Genomic DNA, 12307 nt, shown 5'->3' on the forward strand with positions numbered 1-12307 from the left:
GAGTAAGGAAACCCGAAATGATAATAGAAGAAGGACGTGATATTCTATAATATTCATTTAAAAAAATTAAATTTACCGCCGAAAAATTATCAATGAATATTATTTTGTTGATAATTTGATTTTATTAACATATATGCACAATCAAAAATATGTCTCTAATATCTGTTTGTAATTGAATACCAATCAATATCATTTGGTAATTTGTCATCAATCTATATTTGTTATATTTGACACCAATCAATATCCATTGATAACTCTAATAACTTTAATAACTCTAATAATAATAATAATAATAATAATAATAATAATAATAATAATAATAATAATCTTAATTTCATTTTTTTTTATAATTATAATACTAATAATTTTATTTTATATGATTGCACAATAAAATGAAAATATTAATTTAATAATTCCACATAATAGTAATAATAATAGTTATGACAATAATAATATTATGAAAAATAATTATGATAATACTTATAATAATAATAATTTATTAATAATCAATTACGATAATAGCAATTGTAATAAATTTTTTATATTAATAAATATTAAGATGGAAATATTAATTTAAAAATTGTAATAATATTAATAAAATAATCATGATACTAATAATAATAACAAAAATTATGGAGATAAAAATTATAATAAAATATTAATAATTTTCTTATTAATAATAATTTATGATCATAGAATACCAATAAATTTATTTTATATTAAAATATATTAAAATAAAAATATTGCTCTGATAACATTATTAATAGAATTAAGAATAATGATGTCATAATAAGAATTAAGAATAATGATGTCATAATAAGAATAAGAATAATATACATTAGAAGATGATCAAATGTTATTTTTCACTTAGTGGTGGACCGCATGTGTATTCATAAGACTTGGATTCGATTCTTGTTCCACCAAAATCTCAATGACAATAATAACTCAATATTGAATAAATATTATAAAAAAATTATTAAATAAAAATGAACTTTTGAAAACCAAAATAATTAATTTTTGTATTGATTTCATTAATTTTTTTTTAAACTTAAAAATTATTATATCTAAAATATTTTTTATTATTAATAGATTCTAAATTAGTCTATAGTATTTTAGATATTAATTTAAAATCTAAAATATTAATAATTAAAACTTTTTTATAGCTAATTTAGATACCAATTTAGAAATAGTTTTAAAATATTTTATTAATAATAAAAATCAAGATATTAATAATTTTTTAGTGTCTAAATTAGTATATAATTTAATCAATATAATGACTAATTATTTTTCATTTTTAAATTTAGTTAATATTTAATAAAAAAAATTGTTTGAAATAATAATTTTAATAATAATAATAATGCTAATAAATAAATAATATTAATGTAGTTATCGACGAATTTATTTGTCTGTAATTTCAGTTGACAAATTTACGGGCAAACATATTATTGATGGATTTGTGATTGCCACTTTTCTGTCAGTAATTTTTATTTAGCGATTAAATTTTGGCACTCAACAAATTGTTTTTTTGGTAAAATCAATTTTTGTTGTCATTATTGATGAACACATACAAGAATTTACACAATAATAAATTCAAAGCGCATATGCAGGGAAGAGTAAATTATAAGGAGGATAAAAATGAACTACACACACGTGTTAATTCACACTCTCTTTAGTTAGTTAAACTCATTTGTGTATATGCTAACTATATCTAATTAATAGAATAATCATCTAATAATAGTCATGAGTAGACATGAATATTATATGTTTTAGACGATAAATAATCTTTATTAGACCATATAATAACCTATATAATAAACCATATAATAACCCATCCTTAACATTGGAAGAGATCAACGCACAAATCATAAATTAAACTCAAGATCATGGTTTGGAGGAATCAATAATCCAAACCACAATTGCAGTTCAACCCACGAAAAAGTGAACAGTGAAAGATGGCAGCTCGAATCACAACTAGGTATGGAGAAAGGGAAGCGCGGTATGGACAGAGGTATGGAGGACATGGACATTCGCAGAGACAGGGAAGTTTCGGCCACATGAAACGAAAAACAGTGGATAATGCAACATCCTTCTTCTTCTCAAATTTCCCACATGGGTATGGTGAACTGGATATGCACAAGGTGTTCCAGAGGTGGGCAAGGGTGAAAGAAGTTTTTATCTCTCGTAGGCAAAATAAGTGGGGGAGGAGGTTTGGTTTTGTGAGATTTGGTAAGGTGGGAAACGTTGGGAGATTAGAGAAGGAACTTGACCAAATATATATAGGAAATTTGAAGCTGCATGTTAATGTCTCGAGGTACCGGAGAAATGAGGTAGAATATGGAAGGGAGCAGAGGAAGGAAGGCATGGAGCAACAACTGGAGCTGCCAAAAGAAACAAGGAAGCAGAGTGCGGTAGGTCTGGGGGTAAGCGAGACTTCAAGAAAGAAGGAGGTCTGGGTGGAAAAAGTTCGAAAGAAATCCTTTGTTGAAGCAGTAGTTGGAGGCTCACAACAGCATTGGAAAGGACCAGTTATTAAGACACACCAACATCCCTTACCGTGGATGGAAAGAAGCTCAATTGGCCAGTTTAATGTAGAGTTAGACTTTGATCATCTGGAAGAGGAGTTTGCGAAGGGAGGTATGGGCGCGGTCAAGTTGAGGTATATGGGAGATAGATTGGCCCTAATCACGCCAATAGTAGAGGAAAGCATGGAGGCCCTCATAAACCTCAACAAGGTTTGGTTCGAAAACCTTTTTGATTACATAGAACCGTGGTCTGAGAATCATATGGCGGACCATAAATTGGTATGGGTCAGATGTTATGGCTTGCCTCTCTCTTTGTGGAATGAGGATTGTTTTGCCAAAGTGGTAGGGGAGACGGCATCTTTGGTGTCTGTAGATAACTCAACGTTGATTTGGGAGTACTTAGAGTTTGCTAGGCTTCAAGTCAGGATATTGAAAAATTGTAATGCAAGGTTGAAGAAAGACATGAGGATTAACAATAATATCTACAACATTTTTATCGAAGAGGAAAACCCAAGTGCCAAAGGAATTCTGTGTAAGTGTAGTGCTTATGGGTTTGGCTCCTCCGATAGTGCTTCTTCGATGGACACTTACGTAGAAGAGACAGAGTTGTCGGTCAATAGTTGCGAGGAGGAGGTGGAGCGGTGCGACAGAGGGGCTACGTGGCAGAAGGGGGAGGAGAACGAAGGTGGGGACCAGGTCTCACAAAATACAAAAATGTCTGGATCTGGGGAGTCTGTGACAAAAGGAGTACTAGGTCGGCTTAAAGAGTGTCAGAGTATCACGAATGGGGAAATGGAGATCCATAAGGATTCAGAAGAGTTGATCTTAGTCAAATCCCCAGCGTGGGTAGCTGATAAAGTGGAAGGCTATAGTTGTCTAGAACATGATGAATTGGCGAGGCTAGTGGTGGACGTGGAGCATAGAAATTTACTTTGCACACCTATCCCTTTGTTGGACCAACAGGGTAAGCAGTCGGCCCAGTTGAAGGAAAACCAAGATCTAGAGACAGAGCCAACCCCTGGGGAAGGGCGTGCCGGGGGTAAACTGCTAGAGAGGGAGGACCTTGGGTGCGATACGCTATTTAGAAGCCATATTGAAGATTTGGTTTGGCAGGAGATTGAAAAGGGTTGTGGGAATTGGGAGAACCAAGCACTCACCCCAGGCGTTCGATGAGAATAAGTGACAGAGCCACTCGGTTAAGGAGTTCTTCCATCTACACAACTGAAATCCCTTCAACAGCAATCTCTGATGGAGATATCTTTAACTGTAATGCCCGATTATGCGAATCGGAAGTTGTGGAGGAATCAGGTATGCTATGGGAAGGGGGTAAACGTGTGGGTATTGCTTGCAGAGGGGATGAAGTAGAGGTAGTTAAGGAATATAAGTGCATGGAAGCGAGAGACGCGGAGTGTATACAGAGGTTTGAGGAGGGAAAGATGACTGGTTTTTATGTTGATCATTAATTTAAATATTAGAGGTCTGGGGGGAGGAACTAAAGCCAAATACCTGAGGCAAGTTATTGCGTGTGAGGGAGCAGAAATCGTATGCATTCAAGAAACAAAGACCACTGTTTTTTCCGATGCCAGATGCTTTGCGTTGTGGGGGGATAATGAGGTGGGACGGATACACAATGAAGGCGAAAATGGAGGAGGTAGTCTGCTTACTATGTGGAAGAAGTCTGTGTTTGGTTATGAGAGTCAAGTCATGGGAAAGGGGTTTATTGTTTTTTTCGGGAAACATATAAGCTCTGCTCTGAGATGTGTAATTGTAAATGTTTACGCTGCTTGTGCATACACAGAAAAGGTGAAGCTTTGGGAGGAGTTGTCTAACATTAAAGTAGCATCACATGATCTGTTATGGTGTTTTTGTGGGGATTTTAATGCAGTAAGAAACAAAAGTGAGAGGAAGAGTATAAATAGTACAGTGGGTTGCTCTAGGGAGATCTGTGGTTTCAACAATTTCATTGAAGCAAATCTGTTGTTAGATCTGCCTTTAGTAGGGAAAAAATACACTTGGTTTAAGGCAAATGGCTCGACGAAAAATAGATTGGATAGAATCCTTGTAACTGAAGAGTGGCTACAGATATGGCCAAGAAACAAGCAGTATATACAGCGGAGGGAAGTATCAGACCATTGTGCCATTGTGGTTAAATCGGTAAACAAGGACTGGGGGCCTAGACCATTTAGAACCATTGATGCATGGCATATGGAAAGGGGGCTCTATGGGATGGTGAAGGAAAAGTGGCAGTCATATGTTGTTCAGGGGAATGAAATAACAAAGCTCAAGGACAAATTGAAAAGGCTGAAGGGAGATCTGAAGGTATGAAATAGAGATGTATATGGAAACTTACATATCAAGAGGAGAGTAATTCTACAAGAAATGGATAGCTTGGAATGTCAGGATCTCACTGATGTCCAACATGAAAGTGTAAGGGTGGAAAGAGTGGAATTGTTGAGTCAACTGCGGGAGATTGATAGAAAAATTGACTCACTTATAAGTCAAAAGGCTAGAATGAACTGGCTGAAATTCGGGGATGCATGCACCAAATTCTATCATTCATCCATTAAATGGAGAAGACTTAGAAATGAACTCAAGGGAGTGGAAGTTGGGGGCCAATGGTGTGAGGAACCTTGCACGGTTCGAATAGAAGCAAAGAAGTTGTTTGAAAATAGATTTAAAGCAACAAAGGACCTGGGGGTGCGGCTTGATGCAGTTGAATTTAAAAGAATTAATCAGGAGGAAAACTTGTTTCTCCTGGCAGCGTTTACAGAGGAGGAAATCAAGGAAGCGGTGTGGCAATGTGAAGGGTCTAAGAGTCCTGGACCGGATGGGTTCAACTTCAACTTAATTAAAAAAAGCCGGGACTTTATCAAAGATGAGCTAATTACAACTTTGGCTATGTTCCATGATACAGGTACTATACCAAAGGGCTGCAATGCATCATTTATAGCATTGGTACCAAAAGTAAGGGATCCATCTAAGCTGGAGCAGTATAGACCAATATCTTTAGTGTGGGCTTTTTATAATGTCATATCGAAGGTGTTGGCGGGCAAACTTAAAAAAGTGTTACCCTCTGTTATTGATGAATGTCAATCAGCTTTCTTAAAAGACAGAGGGATTCTTGATAGCGTTCTCATGGCAAATGAAGTAGTAGAGGATCTGAGGAGGAGTGGGAGATCTGGGTTGTGCTTGAAGGTGGACTTTGAGAAAGCTTATGATTCAGTTAGTTGGGATTTTCTCTATGATATGCTCTTAAAATTGGGATTCCAAATTAAATGGGTTGAATGGATGCGTGGATGACTGGAATCTGCATCTGTCTCGGTGCTTGTGAATGGTAGTCCAACAGAGGAATTCAAGCCAACAAGAGGCTTGAGGCAGGGTGATCCCCTCGCTCCCTTCCTCTTCTTAGTGGTAGTAGAGGGTCTAGCTGGGTTAGTAAGGCAAGCAAAGAAGGCTAACCTACTATCAGGTGTCAAGATTGGAAGAGAGAAGGTTGAACTCTGTTCTATGCAATTTGCAGATGACACTTTATTCTTCTGTGAGGAGTCTCATAGTAATGTGGTGGCTATTAAGGCAATCCTTAGGGGGTTCGAGCTAGCCTCAGGCCTGAAGATTAATTTCCACAAATCCAGAATTGCAGGTGTAAATGTTAACCGAAATGCCATGGTCTGCTATGCAAAAATCTTGAATTGTGGTCAGATGGGAGTACCGTTTAAGTATCTGGGCTTGGAGGTGGGAGGGAATCCAAGAAAGACTGCTTTTTGGGAGCCTGTCCTAAGTAAACTAAGAGCCAGACTTAATGCATGGAGAGGGAGATTTCTATCTTTGGCAGGGAGAATTTGTCTCATCAAATCAGTTATAACAGCAGTCCCACTATTCTACCTTTCGCTTTATAAAGCACCTAATTGCGTGTGCAGAAGCATTATCAGCTTACAACGGAGGTTCCTATGGGGTTGGGGGAAGGAGAAGAAACCGATCGCTTGGGTAAGTTGGGAAGTGCTGTGTAAACCAAATGAGGAAGGTGGTTTGGGAATCAAAGATATTAGGAAGTTCAATTATGCTCTTCTGGCTAAATGGAGGTGGCGTCTGATATCTGAAGAGAAAGGAAGGTGGAAGGAGATGTTGTTTTCCAAGTATGGGGTGGATTTAGAATGCCGGCAAGCATCAGTAAAAGTCCAATCCTGGTGGTGGAGAGACTTACAGAAAGTGTGCACGGAGGGAGAAGGAGAAGGTTGGTTTAATCAGCAAGTCGTATGGAAAGTAGGAAGTGGAGACAAAGTAAGATTTTGGGAGGATGCATTGGCCGGTAATAGTAGCCTCAAAACTTTATTTCCTAGGCTTTATTCAATCTCTTTGAACTAGGGCCAAAAGGTGGAAGAGGTTGGCTCTTGGGTAGACTCAGTGTGGGAATGGAAACATAGGTGGAGAAGAGCAAGATTCGAGTGGGAAAGCATGTTGGAGTGAGATTTGGCTTTGCACTTATCAAGAGTTAGGCTAACTAGGGATCAGGAAGATATACGGGTGTGGGGTTTTGATGATTCGGGGCTGTTTCCTGTTAATTTTGTGTATGAATGTATAGCTCATCCGGTTAGAAGATCCCAAAATGATGTGTTCAGTTATCTTTGGAAAATCAAAACCTTCCCCAATGTGATAACCACAACATGGAGAATTCTTATAGGCAGAATACCTACAAGGGAAAGCTTGAGTAGAAGAGGGGTGATCATGAACACAATCCTCTGTGCTATGTGCGAGTTACAGGAGGAAACATGCCAACATACATTCATAGAATGTGATGTTGCTCAGAGGGTGTGGGTGTTATGTCTTAGATGGATCGGCATTGTGTCTGTACAGCATAATGCCATTTTAGCTCACTTTGAAAGTTTTTATCTACCCCAACTTAGCAGTAGACAAAATCTCTTATGGAAAGGAGTGTGGGCAACTATAGTGGCATGTATATGGGAGCAAAGGAACTCTGTTGTCTTTAGCCAAGGGAAAATAGATGTGGAGGAGATTATTCAAAAAGTCCAGCTTAAGTCCTGGCAGTGGTTAAAGCACAGGGACCCCTCTTTTAGCTATTCTCTTTCAGATTGGATGTTGAACCCCCTTGTCTGTATTAGAAGCTACAAATAAATGGGGGAGGATGGTGATTGAGGGGGTGAGGTTGAGGGCGTGAGGACATATGTTCGCTTTGTGGTGTATAAAGAAGAGTCCCTGGCTGCAGGTACATTGATTGGTGTTAAGCAGCCTTTTGATGTGAAGAAATGAGTTCTGGCTAGAGGAAATAAGGAAGACTAGAGTAAGGCGGGCAGGGGTTAATAGGAGGGATGAGCGCGCTGTAGGTTTGCAAAGCAGCAGGCAAGTGAAGGCCATGGTTTTACTTTGGTGCTGAAATGCTGCAGAAAAGGAAAATAGGTTGCTAGGAGGGATAGTCTCAGGTAGACGAAAACACAAGTGAAGGTTGAAAAGATAGTGTGGCCAGCGTGACCAGTCTCGGCTTGGAACAAAGTATGGCAGAGTTTTGTCTGTAAAGGAGGTTTGCTTCTGTGGTTTAGGAGAGCAACAACTGGTCTTGTTAAGCTTAGTATGATCTAAAGCAGTTTGCTATACTGGCTAGCCTGTTGGAGGGCTACATTACACCAGTATTTGTACCAGTTGTGTATGGCATAGCCACTGGTTTGTTTACAAGCTTTTGGCTCTTTAAAGACAACAAACATAGTTGGAAAAGAGCTAAATGATGTGGTCAGGGGAATGGGACGGGGTGTGCAGAGTTCTTTTATAACCCACAATAGTGAAGGCGTATCTACAGGAGGAGTAACGTGTTGTAGCTTGATCATCATAGGAAGAAACATTGTGCTGGGTGGGAGCGGAGTGTTCTTATGCCCTGAAGGGTGAAGAAATGAACTTCTCTCTTGTATGGAGACCAAGGTCTGGTGTAACATATGTGGTTGTTAAAAGAATGGCAAAACTGCTTTGGTATTTAGGTTGATTAGCTGGGGTATGTGGTCGGTGATGGACCAATTTGTGATGATCTTGGTGGCCAACACCTACGGATGAGGTCATCTCCACACCAGGGAAGAAGAATATCCTGTTAACATAGCAGATGTAGTGGGGTGAATTGGTTCATATTAGGAGGGATAACCATGCGAAGGTTGCGGCTGATGCAAGGGGAAGATGTTGTGCTGCCAGCTGTAGGGAGTCGGTTATGTTATGGCGGGAAGTATTCGTCTGGCAACAATTAGAAGGGAAGCAGGGTGTTTGGTACATGTTGAAGTGTTGCTGCTACTAGTCTTGTTAGTGGTTGCTGTTGATGGCAGCTGCTAATTCAGGGTGCAATCAAGACCTTTGCAAGACTAAACCTATGAAGAAGGAAGCAAGAGGTTGTGGAACCTTTTTAGTAGAGGAGGTGGGGGTTGGTTTATTGACACCTGGGATCTTTATGATGCTCTTAAGAAGTAGGAAGCTTTGTCACGTTGAAAAAGGATGGGAGGAAATCACTCTCTGTATTCTTTCCAGTATCTACTGCCAATTGCAGTGTGCTCTTCTGCTGGCTTATGTGTATACCTGTACCCTGTGATTGGTTCCCCTCTAGCTGAAACCATCTAGTGTTAAGTGATTTAATTTTACCTCTGTTTTGTTTTGTTGTTAGCTTAACTATAGAGTGGTCTTGAAAAAGGGTTTAGACACCCCTTAAGTGTCTCTCTTTTATTCTATTAGTTTATTACTGATAAAAAAAAGTAGTCGTTCTCTTTCATATATATATATATATATATATATCAATTACACCATGTGAAGAAGATACAATACAAACTAAAAAAAAAAGTATGAGGAAAAGGATGTGATTTGGTATCATTTAGGTAAAGTGGGTGAAAGGATTTATTGAGTCTACAAAGATGTAAATATTTGTAAATGATATCCAAATAGAATAATTTAGTGTAGAGAAAATATTGAGGTAATGGGTTCCCTTAACTCCTTACTTGTTTTTTTATGGTAGAGGTCTTAATGGATTGATGAGACAAAACATTAAATTTATACTTATTTTTTTGCCTTCAAAATGAGCACAAACTTAATGGATATCTCATTACTCATATTTACATATGATATCTTGTCTTTTTTTTTTTCTAATGAGACTTTGAAAAGTATATTAAGATGTTTTAAATTAGTATCAAGACTAAAAGTTAATTAGTGTGAGTGAGGATGGAAAAAAGAGAGAAATACACATGTTTGCTCATAGAAACCATGATCGCCACTTTTATATATGTCCTCTTTGAATTGGGGAAAATTTAAGAAAAGAAACAATGTCTCACACCTTTGGATGATTAATTATTGTTTGTTTGTAAAATTAGTTTATATTTAATAATTTTTTTAGTATAACATGATGGGAAAAAACACACACGGAAGCAACATACATAATCACGAATCAACTGCAGAAAATAAACAACACAAGATTTAACGTGGTTCGGTCGCTAACTGCAACCTACATCCACACGGGCAACTATTAGGTTTTCATTCTATCTTGTTACACACCAATTACAAGTATACAGTGATCTCTTTAAATAAAGATTATAAAAGGGGTACAATGATTAAGTCCACTTACTAAACATGGTGTCTAATCAGTCCAACCCAATTGGTCCTGGTTTCATACCCAACAATCTCCCACTTGAAGCCACAGAACAATGTTCACTTGCGCTTCAACTGTGTACAATGATTAAACTCACTCACTAAACATGTGTCTAGTCAGCCCAACCCAATTGGTCTTAACTTCATACCCAACATAACATGGAGTAGAGAATGATTTAACTGGAAAAAAACAAATGCTACTTTTTTTTATGCAAAATGTCTCCACACATCCAAAGGAGGAGGTAGTAGACAAATAGATATGGAAAGGGGATAAGTCTCAAATTATTTTGATAAAAATCTACTATATACATTGATACATCAAGAACAAGAATTTAATCACAATACCTTCATCAATATATTTGAGAGTATTAATATCTAATTTAGTTTTTATTTTTTCTTATATGTTATTGATTAATAGAATATAAATAAAGGATAACTTGGTTAACATAAACATTGTCCTGAACTCAAATGTTTTAAATTGTTAGTTTTGTACTAGCCATCTCATATACTCATTTACTCTCGTTTGGTTTTACTCTTCCAAATGGTTAAGATTTCAAAGACATATGGAAATCAATAGCATATTACACTTTATATAACCAAACAACTTTAGGGAAGAAAACTATGAAAGCCTAATTGTTTGTGTTTTGTAGCTATTTGATCCATTTGGATGTACAGAAATAATATTATGTATTTAGAGTAGAAGTTCCAAATAATAAACAAATGTTGTTACATTATTGTTTTTAGATTATGGTTCTGACTACATGAAAAAAAAAGTAAGATTTTTCTTCTTCTTCTTCTTTTAACTAGTATTTCTACCCAATGTATTGTTTTAAAACATTGTAATTTTCTCATTTTATATCACTTCTATGTAAAAGAATTTAGATAACCCTTTACCTATATTTATGACTCATTAGATAAAAAAAAATACATACTCAAAAAACTTCAACACAACCACATTTCATCTGACATAAATATCTTCCAAAAATCCGATGTCTCATTAAAAAAAGAAAAAATCGTTACGGCAAGTTTCTCTTTCATCTTTACAGCCTGGCTCTTACAAATTGTCTTATGCATCTAAATTATTAACCTTCATAATCTTGGGTACTTTTAGCTCGTTCTAAATTAATTATCTTTAATTTTAATAAATAGATTTGGCTTATAATTAATAACAGATTCATAATGTTTAAAACTTATAATTTATTATCTGAAAGTTATCCTCGTCATCTTAATTATCAAATGCATTATTATTTTTATTCTGTTACCGATCAATATTGATTTGTTTTCCTAATAATTTACGACACATGTGAGACTTAATTCTTATTTTATATTTTTTAGCTTGTTTTTTTTTCCTTAAAATGCTCATGAATGTCCTATACAAAATAATTAGCGTTTAGGGAGGCGCGTAGTTTGGAGAAAAAGTGTCGGTAGCCTCATTTTCATAATTAATTAATTAGAAGAAACATATTTGTTGTTAGATAAATAATTGCAACAAAATATCTAACGTGCTCTTTTAAATACAGTTTTTAATATTAACGAAAATATACATTGTAAATTACAACATTTTACAAGTTTTACTTTATATTCAATGAACTGGTTATAATTTTATAAAAACTCTAAATGATAAATAGCAGAGAGTATAGTAAAAAAATGTATTGGAGATTTTGTTAATTATAATTATTAATTCTCATATTAATTATTGTATAAAACAGCAAATATCTGCAACCTATACACGATCAAATATAACCCTATTCAAATAATGTCATATGCCCAGTGGTGTTTGAGTCCTAGGATTGCTTAAAATCTATCAGAAAGAGAAGATGAAAATGGATTGCTTTAATGGGAGGGAGATTTTTGGACTGCTTATATGTTCTTTTATTTATTTATGTTTATCTGATGTTGATGTTTGTGATTGGTGCTGCTAATGCTTTCGAGTTTTGGTTTGTATGCAGGTTTAAGAAGCATCCCAAGGAAGTAACGTAGGAAAGGGTCAACCCCGGTGTAATGCTTTGTATTTATGTATTTATTTTGTAAAACTCTGCAGCATGGTTATGGTTTGGACATTGTTTGTTGAGAAACATAGAAAGACTGCATTATCTATGCGTTTATTTAACTCTTCAATCTTTTAAGAATATTTGTTTTAAGTTGGGTTTTATCAATATTTGCTCCCC

General features: G+C 35.9%; 1 protein-coding gene across 1 annotated transcript; it reads left to right on the forward strand.

The window, feature by feature from the left end:
* Positions 1-6029: 6029 nt before the first annotated feature.
* Positions 6030-7652, forward strand: LOC137824625 (uncharacterized). The gene is made up of 2 exons (XM_090294029.1): positions 6030-6828; positions 7102-7652. Exons 1-2 carry the CDS (start codon positions 6030-6032, stop codon positions 7650-7652), a joined length of 1350 nt encoding a protein of 449 aa, XP_090150155.1.
* The last annotated feature ends 4655 nt before the right edge of the window (positions 7653-12307 follow it).

The sequence above is a fragment of the Phaseolus vulgaris genome, chromosome 8 (genome assembly GCF_051622355.1).
Source record: "Phaseolus vulgaris cultivar YP4 chromosome 8, ASM5162235v1, whole genome shotgun sequence".
Lineage (NCBI taxonomy): Eukaryota > Viridiplantae > Streptophyta > Magnoliopsida > Fabales > Fabaceae > Phaseolus > Phaseolus vulgaris.

Coding starts and splice junctions, on each gene's coding strand:
- LOC137824625 (XM_090294029.1), top strand. CDS start 6,030: ATGCAATTTGCAGATGACACTTTATTCTTCTGTGAGGAGTCTCATAGT. Junction 6,829..7,101: donor TTGGGAGGATGCATTGGCCG/GTAATAGTAGCC, acceptor ATGAATGTATAG/CTCATCCGGTTAGAAGATCC.